This window comes from Neltuma alba, unplaced genomic scaffold (genome assembly GCF_004799145.2).
Source record: "Neltuma alba isolate B1F8T4 unplaced genomic scaffold, ASM479914v2 tig00010372_pilon, whole genome shotgun sequence".
NCBI classification, from domain to species: Eukaryota; Viridiplantae; Streptophyta; class Magnoliopsida; order Fabales; family Fabaceae; genus Neltuma; species Neltuma alba.
This window is the reverse complement of record NW_021635277.1, coordinates 324921-341638: the sequence shown is the minus strand read 5'-3', so window position 1 is coordinate 341638 and position 16718 is coordinate 324921. Positions and strand designations below refer to the sequence as shown.

The window sequence follows — 16718 nt, the reverse complement described above, 5'->3', positions numbered from 1 at the left end:
ATTGATAACTCATGCCTTATATTTTTATAATGCACTGAGAAAATATGTTATTAATAATTGCCGTGATAGTTGTTAATCATTACATCTTAAGTTGTTAATAACTGCACTTTCAGTTATCAATACATACTTTAAAAAAATAAGAACAATTTAGTAATTAAATAAATAAAATCTCTTATAATAAAGTCTTTTAAGACTTCAGAATAATTTGATAATTTTAAGAGACATTTTTATATTTAATTGTTTTAAGTGAGATTTTATTGTAATTTTTTCACAGAGTACTAATTTATTAGATTAATTGTGGTCTGTGTCGCTTTTACTTTTCATGTGGATATAATTGTGGCTCAGCATTATTTTCGGCGTCTCTGCTCTCGTGATTGTGAAATTTCAAATTGGCGTTGCTTCTGAAATTAAGCGGTGTGGATGCAATTAACAACCATGCGAAGCAACAAATGACATGGCAAAGGTGACGTCACTATGAGTACCTACAATATAAGAAAATTACTCATACAATCCTACTTAAACTTAAGCAATTTGAAATTGACACGTAGAGTAAATTTGAGTTATATGAAATTTGAGTTCATTCTAATTTAATCCCAGAAATTCTAAACCAGTCATTTTTTATCCTTAAAATTTTTTTTGTGCGCTTAAATTTTTTTTTTAATCGTTGAGAGGGTGCTTTTAATAACTGATTTTAATTCAAGTACCTAACACTTTAAAATAAAAAAAGTAAAATCAAATATAAATTGTGAAATTCAAGAAAAATTACACAAATACTCCTTTATTATATTCTAAAAATGTTTGGAGCCCTTATCAGAGCCCTTAACGGCGACCGGCCATTGGCCACTGACGGTGGTTGGTTGGCTTTTGCCTGTCCTTGTTGGAGCCCTTATTATTTTCTAATTAATTAACATGTTGTTAATCCCAACTCAAAACTTATTATTTCACAATCAAGACTTGTTATTCTCAGATGAAGTGTTCTCATTTTCAATTGATTTATATGTTATTTCACATGTGATGTATCAAGAAAAAAAATATGTTGTTAATTCAAACTTCAGACTTGTCACTTCACAATTAAGACTCGTTATTTTCAGATAAATTGCTATCATGAGTTAAAACCAAAATAAAAGAGTTAATTTTTTTTTGGCATAATAATGTTAAAAAAAGCTTCTTAGCCCAGTGCCTGGATCAGAATATAACAATTTTAGATTTTTTTCCTTTTTTTTTATCAAGTCAAATTTCATGCACATAATACGATATATCCATGCAATTATTGATGAAGCGGGTCAGGTCAAGATATATGGCCTGTATGTATGTTAACTACTCCTCTGATCATAAATATAAGACTTTTTTTATAGTGTAATTTATACTACAAAAAGGATCTTATATTTAAAATTAGATGAGTATTTAGGAAGGGATGATAGGACAGTCTAGATGCTGCTTTAACTCGTTTTACCTATTTACTTTATATATTGTATAATTATTTTTAAAAAGATAATTCAAACACCTCCTCAAACCATTCCTAAATTTGTTTTTTCTAATTAAACATAAAATCTTCGGCCAAAATAAAATTAAACATACAATCTAAATTTAGTGTTCGGTCGGAAAAAAAATTCTAAATTTAGTGTCTTCTAAGTTTATAATTATTTTTTCATACTAATTGTACATAACGAGTGTGCAATTCTGTCAATAGAGTAAGAAGTAATTTTTTAAAAAAAACATATATATACTGCAAATAATTAAATTAAGTAATATACTTAATATTCATTAGTTATTTAATCCATATGTTTAGAGTAAGATGGAAGATAAATTATTACTCCATCCAGTTCAAAATATAAGCTAAACTGGGCTGAAGGTAAACCACTCAAAGACTCTCATTTTCTTCTCCACAAACATAAATCATAATAGATGCTTAGAAATTAATGGTAGGTTGGGTTTCACTCAAACTTCAGATCTTGAAAAATATCTGGGTGTTAATCTACACCACATGCGTCAACAAGGGATCTTTCCAGAGTGTTGTGGATAAAGTCAAAACCAGACTCTCCAAGTGGAAGACAGGTGCTCTCTCTCTCGTAGGAAGAACAACATTGATATCATCAGTCATGTCTGCCATCCCTAATTACACCATGCAAACCTCGCTTGTACCGTTACCAACGTGCAAGACACTAGACAAGCTCAACCGAGGATTCCTTTGGGGCAATTCAGCAGAACACCGGAAAATGCCGTTAGTGGCTTGGGATGCGGTCTGTCAACCTAAATCCAAAGGAGGGCTAGGACTTCGACATACAAAGCTTCAAAACCAAGCTCTCCTCATGAAACTAGGATGGAGACTTGTTAAATGCATAGATGATTTTTGGGTCAAGGTCCTTCGTGATAAGTACCGATGCGGCGATGATTTAATTCCCAAAATAGATCCAAAACAGGGAGGCTCTAAAATTTGGGCTGGCATCAAAGCCACGTGGGAGAGGGTGGCTGCTCGTATTGAGTGTCTGGCTGACAATACTGTGAAGTGGAAATAGGATTGTAATGGATTATTTTCCGTAAAGTCGGCCTACGACAATCTTAGCCCGGAGATTGCAGATTCAGATCCACACTGGAAATGAATATGGAAGCTAGCAATTCCCCAACGTTGTAGAACTTTTTTCTGGCTAGCCTCCCGCAAAAGCCTCCTCACGAATGCTGCGAGACATAGACGGGGTCTAAGTATGGATGATCAATGCCCGATATGTCATAATGGCGTGGAAGACATACTACACGTTCTTCAGGACTGCACCAATACTTGGCTCCTTTGGAAAGGATTGGTTAACGCATCAACCTGGAAGAAGTTTTGCTCCCTTGGTTCCTCTGACTGGCTCAGATGGAATCTGAATTGTAGAAATCATAATGAGAAAGAGTGGGGTTCTCTCTTTGCAGTTGTATGCTGGTGGCTATGGAGACGTCGCAATCTGATCATATTTGAAGGAAAAGAGCTGCGTAATGAAGCAATCATCGCAAACTCGAAAGCCATATTAAGTTCTATGCACGAGATCCAGAGACACTTACGTGGAACTTCTATAGAGGGCGTAAAATGCAGCAATAGGGAAGAAAGATGGAGACCTCCGGACGATAACTGGATCAAAGTGAACATCGACGGTGCCTACTCACCTGACAAAAACATTAGTGCTTGTGGTGGCCTTCTTCGGAACATGCGGGGCGAATTTCTTCGTGGCTTTATCTTTCATATCGGGCAGGGTGATGCACTAACAGCTGAGCTACAAGCATGCTTACATGGACTGAAAGTGGCATGGGATGAAGGTTATAGAAATGTCATACTTGAGTCTGACGCTACTAGTGCCGTTGAACTACTCTCGGAGGACCCCAACGAGCTTCATGATGACTATGTGATAATCAGAGAGGGCTGAGCATTGTTGACTAGGGAGTAGAACGTGAAGCTTTCATATGCACCTCGTAGCTGTAACCAAGCTGCTGATCTGTTAGCAAAGCTCGGTCTTGGGGCGATGCCAAGCGTGTATATTCTACAGAACCCTCCTCAGCAAATAAATAGAGTGCTGGATATTGAGCGGCTGTGTGCTGACAACAGCCATGTAAGGAGTTGTTAAGGTTTCCTCTTGTTATCAAAAAAAAAAAAAAAAAAGCTAAACTTTGTTAGATGGGCTTAGTTTTTTTATAAGATAATATTTACCTTTGTCTAAGCATTTAAGAAGTTTTTTTTTTCAAATTTACCCTCATATATTCTCTTTCCCTTTTGATTTATTTATTATATCTTTTATTTATTTTCTTCATTAATAAAAGTAGATATGAAAAAAATACATGCCTGACATATTTTTGTTTTAAACTGATTTTATTTAATTTCTTAATAAACATAAATAGATCAAGTTTATCTTATATTTTGAACTAAAATAGTAGTGTTTATATAAATTAGTGTCACTAACTAATTCATACATGATCTTATCCAAACACACATAGAAAAACAGACAACAGCAAAACAGCACACACATCTCGACTTGATCACAAATGACATCGACCCTAAGTCAGCTTCATTAAAAACAAGGGATCCGAAACGAAAAAGATCTATAAGCAAACCAAGCAAAATTATACAGGAGCTACAAGCAATGCTGGATTATTTTTGGAAGCTCTATATCTCGAATGAACTTCTTCGTGGCATTGAGCGGCAAGTAGTATGGAACAACAATGCCTTCTTCTCCTTTTGCATTCTGACACGAAACATGATAGCTTACCCCGGGAAAGGGACCGGCTCCGGCCATTGCCGGCCACCATACACCGCCTTATCCACCCGAAATCCACATCCCTAAACCCGAGATGAGAAGCATTCAACACAATCCATGTTCCAGGCATAGTGAAGCAGGGTTTCAGTGACCATAAGAACAGCCACAGATTGCATATACTCCACCGTGGCCTCAGCTTTGGCCTTCTTCACCAACTCTAAGGCATACCCAAATGAATTTTCACAGAGCTTCCCTGCGGTTGTGACTGCAGCTGGGTACACAAAACCATTGCCATAGTAACCGGGTGGTAGTAATGGAGGCTTTGATTTGCCCCTTACATTACTAATGCACATAAAGCGAACCTCTTGAGAGGGTTCTAATTGCAATGCTTTAGTACGACAACGCCATAGGAAAGCCGTGAGAGCTTCAGACCTAGTAGTGTGTTGAACATTATTATAATGGGAAATCATTTGACGGCTGCTTTCTAACCTTTTGGGTCCAAAGAAGAAACTTTGGTGAACGATGCTAGTTAACTAATGAGAATGAAAAAAATACTAAGTGTCATTATTGATGAACAAAGTACAAAAACCCTCTTATGATTAACCAAATCCCTCACTTGAAAGATTAACTAACAACCCAAAACTATTAGGACTAAGGAGAGAGACCCAAGTTATTCTCCCTCTCATTGGTGAGGATAACACATCCTACACACTCTACAACATCACATTAGACCTTTTTATATAGAGCCTATTTCAGTTAGCTAATAACACTATAACCATTTCTAAAATGTCCCTCTCAAGTTGAACACCTCTAAGAGTGATCAACTTGCCAAACACAAGCAAAAGATGGGTATACAAATTCGATGTGAAAAATAACATGATATCTTCAAGCACTCTACTTTCCACTTGTTGATTTTCTTCATACATGCTTGAATCTGCAAGTTAAGATAATGTTTCCACTTGCATAATTGGCTTGCTCCCAAGAATTAATGCCAACTAATCCGCCCCCTATCAACTTCAATTTCAACATCTTGTGCCACATGTCATTTGTCCACAATTTGTCTGCCTCGCCGAACCATATTCTTCTTCACTTCCTCATCCTATGCCTTGTACTTTTCTGCCTCCTCGAAAGAATTAATGAAATAGATGCAGGAACTTGTCCTATACAACTTTTGGAAATCTTCTCAACATCCAGCCAACATGCTGGATTCGATTTTCCTGCAAGTCTCCTGTCCTACTTCTTCAACCATTCTCTTCCTTTAAATCGTAATCAATCATGCACTTGAAATCTTCAATATTTGCCCCTATCATTCCAATTGTTTCCGGATCACTAAGGCAACCCAAATACTTCAAATATAAAGAGCAACTCTGTGGAACCCAGTAGTGTCATGTGCTTTTTGTAACTGATCAGCTCCCAATGAACATGCATTGAAACCAAGTAGGACTTCAGGTGTCATGTACTGCAAAGCTGTTGATGTCATGGGGAAGAGGTATTAAAATCTTGAAACGTGCTGCGGGTCAATCCAAAGTCCGCAAGCATGAACAAATGATTACGAAAATTAATGAGTATATGCTGTGGTTTCAGATCTCCCATGAGAATGGTAACACGCTACAACCGAGAGTATCTAATGCAGAAAGTCTTTTGCTTCTGAATCTCTACAGTTCTTTTGTTTCCTGACAATGTTTTCATGGTGAGAAGATGAAGTCAAGCAAATGAGAAGGAGTGCGTCCTTTAGCTTTAGCAATTTGCTTTCTCTGTATCAGGATCCATTCAAAAAAAAACTTCGACTCCAAACATAAGAGCACATGTCAAGCAGAGGAACATGTCCTTCTTTGGATGGCATCAAGAACTTGGTTCTCAGATTGGTCATCCAGAGGAAAAAGAGTGAACGCATAACCAAAACAACTCAATGAGATTATCAAACTGGCCATGAATTTCCCCATACTAACACAGGGCATTTCGCCTGTTGCATGTTAGCCAAGTTCCAAGATCTCCCTCCGGAGACCGCAACAATGGCGGATTGAAGAACTTGTAGGTGCCGTGGGTCTTGCTGGTTGATTGGAGGAATCACTTCACTGCCACAAGTTAATGAGAAACACACATGCGTCCCTGCCGGCTAACACATCTTCTCAGCAACACCCAATCATACCCCGGCACCATCGATGGCGGAACTGCCAGTGAGAGAGGCAACCAAATTCTGCTTCTTGGTCTGCATGTAAATTGTGAATACCTTTAGGTCCTTGAGCTCTCAAGAACTTTCTCTTAAGGCATGAACGGATCTTGAACATCAAACTAGAAAACTGAGAAGCCTTGATGGTGAATAGAGGGAACAAGAAGAACAACTTTGCAGCGGTGAGTGAAGAACACAGGTGGGAAACCATCTAGCGAGCAGGGAAGAACAATATTGTGAACGAACTGAATTCAATCAAGAATTTGGCAACCTATAATCTGATCCCTTCCGTAGAACATCAATCTCACCAACCGTTTCTTGATTTCACAACTAGGTACGCTGGCCCTCGCTTGCCAGAATCTTGCGACCCATTTTGTCTGTTAATCTTTGACAGCCTCAATCCTTCTCTCCTGTGCGAAGTGACAGAAAAGCAAAGACGATTGAAGTGCGCATCACCGATGCTAGTGTAGCAGCGACCTCATTATGGCTCTCGGATCTTCCAGATAATGTGAGTTGCTGGTTCTTTTGTAGAGGAGTTGCAGCGACAAAGCCAAAGAATCACCGTGCTCTGCCAACAGACTATGATGACACTCTGAGATTTCTTTGCAGGTGGCTTCCACGGTGACGGGTGCAGCTTTGACAGCAACTGGAGCAGCCTCTAAAGGAGGATTTGACGGCTACTGGGTTACAAAGGAAGCAACAGAACCAACTTCAACAATTCAGGCCCAAAACAACCAGAGCTCATGATATCATGTTAGGCAATGAGAATTAAAAAAAAAAAAAAACTAATTGTCATTATTGATGAACAAAATACAAAAACTCTCTTAGGATTAACTAAATCCCTTACTTGAAAGATTAACTAACAACCCAAAACTATTGGGACTAGGAGGGAGACCCAAGTTATCCTCCCTCTTATTGGTGAGGATAACACATCCTACACCCTCTACAACATCACATTATACTCTTTTATATAGAACCTATTTCAGTTAACTAATAACACTATTACCCTTTCTAACGATGCTTTCTTGGGTTCATATTGGATCATTGTTATTGGGGACTTGCTCGTACTCACGATGCGTGCAAGTAATTCGAGGTGGGTCTCTTGCTAATAGAAGCTCTCTCTGCCATACCGGAGCAATGGACAGTTAACTTGCACCTCCGGCGATCTCTGCCATGGCGTTTAGGAATCGGTGGACAATACCAGCACAGTTGTATTACTTGGGACAAAATAGATAAATATTGGGAAGGAGTCTTATATTTAAGACCAATTAGTTGTATCTCTAATTAACTATTTTATTAACGAATTAAGCTGTCCACAATAACAACAACTTCGTACAAATTTCATAGTTATTTAAAGAAATGTAACAGGCCCTTATTTTAGGTTATTTACAACAATTATTTGGTAATTGACTAAAAGAAAATAGCTATTAAAATTTACTTCTCAAGAGGACAAAAAACATCAACGAAATAATCAAATCAAAGTCTTTGGTGTAATCTCTCCACCCCAACCCCCCCCCCCCACACACACACGAGACTGATATAAGCAACGGGCCTAGATAGCTGAAATCAAAGTCATGGGCAAAAATGAAGACCTGAATGATTAGGAGGGGATAATTGAGAAGTCCTTCAGAATCAGGAACATTATAAAGAAGGTCATCAAAATTTGGGAATGGAGGTTGAAGAGGGTCACCGAATTGAAGAAGACTGATATCGGTATCGGCTTCAATAAACATCAAGCTCCTTCTTCATTACAATCCACCATAGGCTTGCGTCCGGGCTCCTTCCCTGAGTCGACCTGCAAGTAAAACACCAGAGCCTAGGCCCAGTGCGTTCTGGATGACTCGAGCTGGATCCTCTCCTTTCGTGGAAGCTTTGTGACCGTAAAAGCTGTATCACGTAAATTAAACCATCCTGGTCGTCTGTGTCGGAGAGCGGTTTCAATTCACGAGGGGTGGGCTTCGCTGGAGCCACCAGCTTTGGTTGGCACCGCCGCGCAGTAAAGAGTACGTACGCCACCGGATAATGCTTCAGGTGGAGTCATGTTGTGACACAAACAAGAGTGCAAAGGGAGGACACTGAGATTGTTATTAACAATTATGTTTGTTTTGATGAGTTGGGTTTATTTGTGAGTTGAGGTATCAATATTTAATAAATTATGATTCTTTGAATAATTCTTACCCTTTTCTAAGCGACACTTTGAACATATATGAATTTAATACTTTTTTTTATTCATAATTAATATACGTATCTTTTTATCCATGACATATTTCGAAAGAAAATTAAACAAAAAATAAATTTCTTACATATTTATTATATTTAACTAATTTTAGTTAATATTTTAATTTATATAAATGGATTATTTATAGCTTGTACTTTTTGTACATAGAAGTTATGAAATCGCTAATGTTTGCTGTCTTTGTGATTCAAATAAAGAGGAGGGACAAGAGAGAAAGCAAAAGGATTGTTGTGAATATAGCAAGAGAGTGTAAAGTGTGAACCGAAGACAATTAAAGTATTTCGACGCAGGTACAGTTATAGATTTTAAAATCCTTAAAATATGGGGTCCTTCTTAATATATTCTCTTGCCAAAATAACAGTCACATAAAATACCTAACAGTTCCACGTCCCAAAAAGTTATATATTTAAGTTTTCTGGTAAGGCTACGTGAATTATATGGGTATTTGTACATGATGCTTTGTTCCTCATAACTGTCACGTATTTCATAGGAATATGTGACAATTTTACTTAATGACCATCACGTAAAGCTATTTTTCATTTTAAATAGGCAGCCCCCTCATTGCAGTATTCACAAAACCAACATATGCAGTCAAATAGAATCAAGAACCAAAGTGTAACAGATAACAACTACTTAAATTACACACTGCAAAAGCTAATTAAGTGATATAAATTAAACTATATATGTACATAATAATAATAATAATTTATATTCTCAATAATCTAGTGCCTTTTTCTTTTCTTGTTAGTATCGGCTTTTCCTGCAATTCTCAATAATTAAGTGATAGGCACATTATATTAAAGGACTAAGGGCGAACGAAAATTAAGTATCCCAGAAGAATATAAATGTAAAATAAAGACATGATTGCCACTGAAATTTCAAATTTTAGATATATTTACAATTACAATTTGATGAGATATTTATTTTGATATTAATATTCTTTTAGGGTTCTCAATTGTAATTCTAATGTTCGTTATATTATTCAAGGGGTTGAGATATATGCTAACGTAAAGACATTAAATGCAGCCGGCAAACTAAAATATAATAATCATATATGTGCTTGTTTCTTTTTGAAGAAGGGGCAAGCGAGACCTTGATAAAAGGCAGAGATGATATTTAGAAATTAAGTTTCAGATGTCATCTTAAGAATCCATAACCGGTTGACCGCAACAACATGTGCCAGCCAAAAATAGCTATGCAAACCCATTTGGTACTTCTGGAATCATGTATGTGCTACTTGATTTCAGATATGCTTTGAACTGCATCCATTGAGTACCCATAGAATGTAGAAAAACTTCCCCCAAAAAAAATGATAGTTGGATTTTCAAATTTTTAATTTTAATTTTAATGTTTTTTACATCTAGATTTTTTAAATTTGGAGATGAGAAGAAACATAGCTTAAAATTCGTTAAGCTAGCTAGACAATGGAGATGTTTTTTATTTACATTCACGCCTTTTGGAAAGAGCTGCTAAATCAAGTTCTCAGTTAGGTGAAGCTTAAAATTCGTTAAGCTAGCTAGACACAATAAAATTCATTTATCCCTTTGATTCATAACAAATTACTTCAGATATGCCTGGTTGGTTGAACTCGGGTGAGGAATACAAATTTTGAGATTACATAACAGACTCATATGCTGGTAACAGAGAATATATTTATATATACTCAAGTATGATATGCATAGGTTTGAAGTGTGTAAGGTTCTTCCCACTATTGACTCAAATAGGACCCGGAACGAAAGAGATCTATAGCCAAACCAACCATAATTACGAGCTAAAAATCAAAGTAAAGCATGCACAGTAACATAGTAAGTTAGAAGCTTCATAGTTGTTCAAGTTCCCCAACTAGTTGATTCACAGAATGTAACATCCCAAATTTTCTGACTCAGGATGAGCAAAAAAAAGAAAGCTCATTAAAATTATTTAATAGCTCAATCACAATTGGGGAAAATTATGGAATATTGATTTTTTCAAGGTTTAGAAATATTTTGGAAAAGTTCATTCCCCAAAAAGTGGCTTAAATGATTTTAAAGCTATTTTCATAGCAAAATGGGTTATTGTCTTAGAAAATACTTAGAGGTTTCTAATTAACTAGAAAACTTTAGGGAAATTATCTTATGTGGACTCATAAAAGAAGTTATTTGAGGCATAAAATCCTTAAAATGGATTAAGGATTAATTTATGAAATTAAGAGCTATTTTCTTGGAAAATTTCAGAAAAATAGTCAGAAATGGACTTTTAACCTGAAATTCTTAGGAAAATTATTTTATGGGTCAAAGAAGCTAATGGATAAGAAAAATCCATTTATGATATTTTGGTTTAATTTCTGGATATATCTTATATTTCAAAAAAATAGGAGAAGGAATAGGATTGGAGGAATAATTATTTAGGAGGGCAAAATGACTCAGCAACCATGTAGTACACGTGCTGCCTTCTTTGTTTGCCACCTGATTCACTCCCTCAATTATCAGCTGGTCATCCACGTGTTCTGCCTCTTTAACTTCCAGACCGATCCTACCCTACTTTTTCACTTCATTCTGCAACGCTGAAAGAAAAGAGAGGTAGAGACGGAGAGTGAGAGAAGGAGAGCACGGAAGAAACTGACCTGGTGGAGTTGGAGGAGTGACCGGAGATAGTATCCAGTGCATGCAAACCGATCAAACATTCCAGGTGAGCTCTCTAATCCTTCTCGCATCTTTATTGTCGTTAAATAGGGGCTGTTTGAGGTGTTGATGAAGGTAGAAGTTGGGTTTAGTGAGAGAAAGTTAAGGAAAGGAGAGAAGGATTGGTGGGTTCATGTTATATAGCAATATTGAAGTATATGGTGCTGGTTTTTGAGTTTTCATGTGCTGTTTTCCTTCTCTGTTTTGGTTGCAGAAAAACAGAGGTTTGTCGCTGCATGCTGATTTCGTTTCTTGTTTGAGTGGAGACCGAACTGATATATATATATATATATATAGTTTCGATACTTGTAGCTTCAGGTTCTGTAAGTTAGGAAGAATATAATATAATATTATATGTATACACAATCTGTAGCAGAATAAAGTTTAGCTTATGGACCTGTGTTATATGTACATATAAGTATATATCTTCTGGTTGATTTAGTGACGGGAGGTTACGGGTCTTCCCATTTTTGATGTCTCTGATATGTTGATTAATGTTGTTGTCATGGGACTGAAATTTTAGAAACTAAAGTGGCGGAGATGTATGTTTATACATGGATGTATCGGGTTTTAAATGGAATGAAGAAAGATGATGATTTTGCTGCTGAATGGGGTTGAGTTTGGGTTTTATATATTTATATAATTGCTTGAGTGTGACCATGGGAGCTGGAATGTGAGTAGCGAGAGATATATGAGAAAGAAGGAAGTAGTGGTGTGTGAGCTGTAAATATGGAATTTAAGTTTAAAGATTCTAAGCTAGTTATTTTAAATATTGTTCTCCAACATGAAAATTTCCAGATTTAAGTTAGCAATTGAAACAAGATGTTGAAATAAGGATTTTGAGTTGAGGGTAAAAAATTTATTGGGATTCAAGTGTGAGTGGGAGAGTTGGAGTTTAATGGAAGGAATGATTAGGAATATAAAGAATAATGATGCGCAGCTGTTTAGTGGTGATATGAAGAATTGACTTTGGAAGCCTAGAGTTGATGTGGAAATGCTGTCTAAATAAATAAATAAATAAGAGTGTGGTTTTAGAACCTTGATACTCAAAATTTACTAGGAGGAGAACCATGTATGGTTTGTTCTTAAGGTTTTGAATGATAAGTGATGATTATGCAAGTTAATTTGTTATATGATCGAATGGTGAATATAATATATTATTTTTGACCAAGATGATCAGTTACTAAGAAAAGTAACTATTTGGGTTGAGATAAAGAGAGAAACTCTCCATATTAAATGTATTAAATAAGAAAAATTATCCAGGATGACCAACTATTAAGTAAGGGTGGAGATTGAAAAAGGATTGGGATTTAAGAGAGATTTCTAATTTATGAATTTTAGTTGGATCAAGCATTAACCTACCCTTACTAAAATAATAGGTTTTGATATCTGCAAAAGCCCACCGAAGAAGCTAAGAGAAAGGAAACAAGTAAGGTTTGATTTTGAAGCAGAAGGTTCAGGTAGTAGTTCTTTCCTACCTTACACTTGTGTATGATTGCTGCATGTCTGTTTGTGCCATATTGCTTTTCTAAAGCATGAGAACATGTAATCCTTAATTCCTTGCATGGATTATTTAGCCGTGATCACGTGTAGCTGATAGACATGGGGCAGTGATTGCCAATTATTTGCGCATTATTTATTCAACTTGTCTATCTGTCATTGCGCATAAATGTTTAATTGCATTAGCTTGCAAGGTTATGTTCCACTTTGGCTTGTTTTGCATGCTTTATGTAATCTGCACATTTGTTTGATGGAAATTACTACTACGGGGATTCGTTCGAATCTCACCCTCCAATTTATGATGAACAGTGAAAGCTAGTAGCCCGAAGGACAAGGAGGTTATTTAAGAAGAAGGTGGGCTGGTTGAAGAGCAGAGATACCTGTTATAATTCTGTAAATTGTATAGCAAAATATATGGGCAAGTAACTTTACTTGCTCTATGGAAATATTATTTTGTATCCTCTAGAAGAAGAAAGTGAGCATTGCCAGGTGCACGTATATGCGCTCAACCAAGAGCGTTGCTTTATTTTTTTAATATAATATTATAAGATTGTATAGTATGAAATTATTTTAGGTGATAATAGATTAAGTTGAAAGCAGGGTTGATATTGGATCACTCATCAGTTATCTGAAGGTTTGAAATATTTGATCAACGGATTCCAATGTTAAAGAAAAAAAAAATCACTATCTTTTCCCAGGACGGAAACCTGGCATTAGTGATTCACAGACGTTAAAATGATCCTATTAGTATATAAAAGTGAGGTGTTACACAGAACAAGTTTTAGTGCTCATCATTTTGATGAGCACTCTAAGCTCATCGGATCTGGACTATCTATATTTGATTTGAATGGTCCATATTTAAAATCTTTAATTAATTATTTTTAAATAGAGATTCTATACATATTAAAATAAGTATTTTGAACAAATAAAAATTAAAAAAAATCAAATCTGGACCAAATGAGATATGGATGATATAAATCTAATGAGCTTGTAATACTTATCAAAGTGATGAGTGCCGAAACTAGATCCATTGATCCACTTCGTGAACGAACCTCTTCATAGCACTGAGCGGCAAGGAGCATGGCACAACTATACCTTCCTCTCCTTTTGCATTCTGACATCCAACGTAATAGCTTACCCCCTGAAAGTCACCAACTTCGGTCGTCGCCGGTCCACCGTACACCGCCTTACCCCACCCGAAATCCACATCCCTAAAACCGAGACGCGACGTATCCGACACCATCCATGTTCGGGGTTTAATGAAGCAGGGTCGTCCTTTAGTGACCATAAGATCAGCCACAGATTGCATATACTCCACCGTGGCCTCAGCTTTGGCCTTCTTCACTAACTCTAAGGCATACCCAAATGAATTTTCACAGAGCTTCCCTGCGGTTGTGACTGCAGCTGGGTACACAAAACCATTGCCATAGTAACCAAGTGGTAGCAATTGAGGCTTTGATTTGCCCCTTAGATTACTGACGCACATAAAGCGAACCTCTTGAGAGGGTTCTAATTGCAATGCTTTAGTACGACAACGCCATAGGAAAGCCGTGAGAGCTTCAAACCTAGTAGTGTATTGACCATTATTATAATGGGAAAACAATTGACGGATGGCTTCCAGCTTTTTGGGTCCAAGGAAGAGAGAGTGGTGAGCGATGCTCTCTTGGGTCCATATTGGATCGTAGTTATTAGAGATTTGCTCGTATTCACGATGCGTGCAAGTAATTTGAGGCGGGTCTCTTGCTGATAGAAGCTCCCTCCGCCACACCGGAACAACCGACGGTCCACGTGCTCCGCCGGCAATCTCCGCCACGGCGTTTAGGAATTGGACTATACCGGCACCGTCACTCATGGTGTGATTTAGGCGGTAGGCCAAGATGAATCCGCCACACTTGAGGCGTGTCACCTATGATAATATGACCATGTGCTTAAATATAACTATTCATCATTTTTTGCAGGAAAATTTAATACACAACCTTCTGTAATTTTACGTAATTTTAAGTAAGTATTTATAATTTTTATTAGGTTCTTTCACTTTTCTCAACTATAGGCGTTTTGTTCCTATAGTCGTAAGTAATTCGTTAATTTTTAAGAAAAACAATATTAGTAGTTGATGACATGATTCTCACTTAACATACACCTGAATTACAAGCATAATAATTTTTTATTCGTATGTTGATAGTAAATAAATGGGAGAATGACATAAACAGAAGCTGAAAATTATTAAATCTCAAATTAAGTTTAGTAATTTTAATTTTGACAACAAATTTTTGTTTACATTCTTTATTTGACATTTACAAATTTTCAGCTTCTTTTTTCATCATTTTTCCTAAATAAATTTTATTTTAAAATTTTTTTCCCTTTATTTTGTATTTTATGAAAATTCATAGCTCCCTTAGTTATCATCAACATCAGTTCTAATTAATAAAAGACCAAATTATGCATTTGATCTTTTGACTCTATGTAAGGTTTCAGTTTGATTCCTTAATTTTAAAAAGTATACTTTTAATCTTTTAATCCTAAAATTGTTAGCTTTAAATGATGATTTTTTATAACAATTATGGTTGTTTTGAATATTAAAGTTAATATGTTAGCATTTAGTAATGTTTTATCAACATTCAATAACTCAAGATTATCATTTTTTAACAGGTTTAGAGTTATATACTAAAAATTTACTTTTTAAAGTTAAGAACCAAAATAAAACCTTATGTAAAATTAAAAAACTAAAAGTATACTTTAACCTTAATAAAATATAGTGAATAATGACTATAATTTTAAAAACTGTGCATATGAACCTAATTGAAAGTTAGCACATATAACTGCTTAAAAATCGTGAAGCTATAATAACGAATACCGAGCGGATTCATTTTCCTTATTTCATAATGGCAAGGAGGATATATATGTAGAAAACCAAAGTATAGGGGAAAATTCAAGACCTGGATGATTAAGAGGGGAGTGCTGAGAACTCCTTGAGAACCAGGAACGTTATAAAGCAACTCATCAAAATATGGGAATGGAGGCTGAAGAGTGTCACCGAATTGGTGAAGACTAAAATCAGCATCGGCTTCAGTAAACATCACTCCTTCTCCATTACAATCCACCATAAGCTTCCGTCCATCTCCTTCTCTCAGTCGACCTGCAAACGGGTAGTAAAATACCAGAGCTTCAGAAAGTGCCTTCTTTATCACTTGAGCTGGGTCCTTCCCTTTCATGGAAGCTTTGTGACTGTAGAAGTGCATAAATGGTATCTGAAATCGTAAACCATCTTGGTCATCTATGTCGGAGAGCGGTTTCAATTCACGAGGGGTGGGCTTCGCCGGGGACACCAGTTCAGGTTGGTGCCGCCGCACAGTAAAGGCTCCGTCGCCGGAAAGTGCTTCAGGAGGAGCCATATTATGACACGAACAAAATCACAAAGGGAGGAGATCAGAGTGAGAGTTTTATTGTATGTTTGATGAGTTTATTTTTGAGCGAGGTGGCAATATTTATAACGGCGGATGGGATAATGAAAAAATCGAATTGATATTTTTCTATACATTCTTTCATATTTTTATACACCCACTTCTCCTCTCTCACTTATCCTCTCTATGAGCGAGGCGGGCATATTTTGAGGGGGGAAAAAATAAATTTCTTACATATTTATTAAATTTGAACTAATTTTTAATTTATATGATTTAAATATCCATAACTTATTTTTTTAACCAGAAGTTATGAAATCGCTAGTATTTGTCTTATTGGTGATTCAAATATAGAAATCGGAGAAGAGAGAAAGCGACGTGTGTAAAGGAGTGTCATTACTCATTATAGCAAGAGGGTGAGGTGTGAACTGAAGAACGTACGTACAGCCAGAGGTCCTTTCGCACCTGCATTATTAATTTCATCGCCTTCCCCGCCGTCCCAGAGTGTCCTCTTTATTAGCATTAATTCTT

At 36.3% G+C, this 16718-nt stretch overlaps 1 protein-coding gene and 1 pseudogene across 1 annotated transcript; both read right to left on the bottom strand.

Moving 5' to 3' along the window:
- Positions 1-7424: 7424 nt before the first annotated feature.
- LOC114756113 (benzyl alcohol O-benzoyltransferase-like) lies at positions 7425-11321 on the bottom strand (annotated as a pseudogene).
- Positions 11322-13678: 2357 nt separating this feature from the next.
- Positions 13679-16220, bottom strand: LOC114756133 (benzyl alcohol O-benzoyltransferase-like). The gene is made up of 2 exons (XM_028945050.1): positions 15726-16220; positions 13679-14695 (listed from the first exon to the last, which is right to left on the bottom strand). The coding sequence occupies exons 1-2, from the start codon at positions 16179-16181 to the stop codon at positions 13811-13813; spliced, it is 1341 nt and encodes a 446-aa protein (XP_028800883.1). The 5' UTR covers positions 16182-16220; the 3' UTR covers positions 13679-13810.
- Positions 16221-16718: the final 498 nt, after the last annotated feature.

What these genes read in the sequence shown, in the direction of transcription:
- LOC114756133 (XM_028945050.1), bottom strand. Translation starts at nt 16,181, where the DNA reads ATGGCTCCTCCTGAAGCACTTTCCGGCGACGGAGCCTTTACTGTGCGG. An exon ending in CTCCCCTCTTAATCATCCAG is followed by an intron (nt 14,696 to 15,725) that starts GTCTTGAATTTT and finishes ATATTATCATAG; the next exon opens with GTGACACGCCTCAAGTGTGG.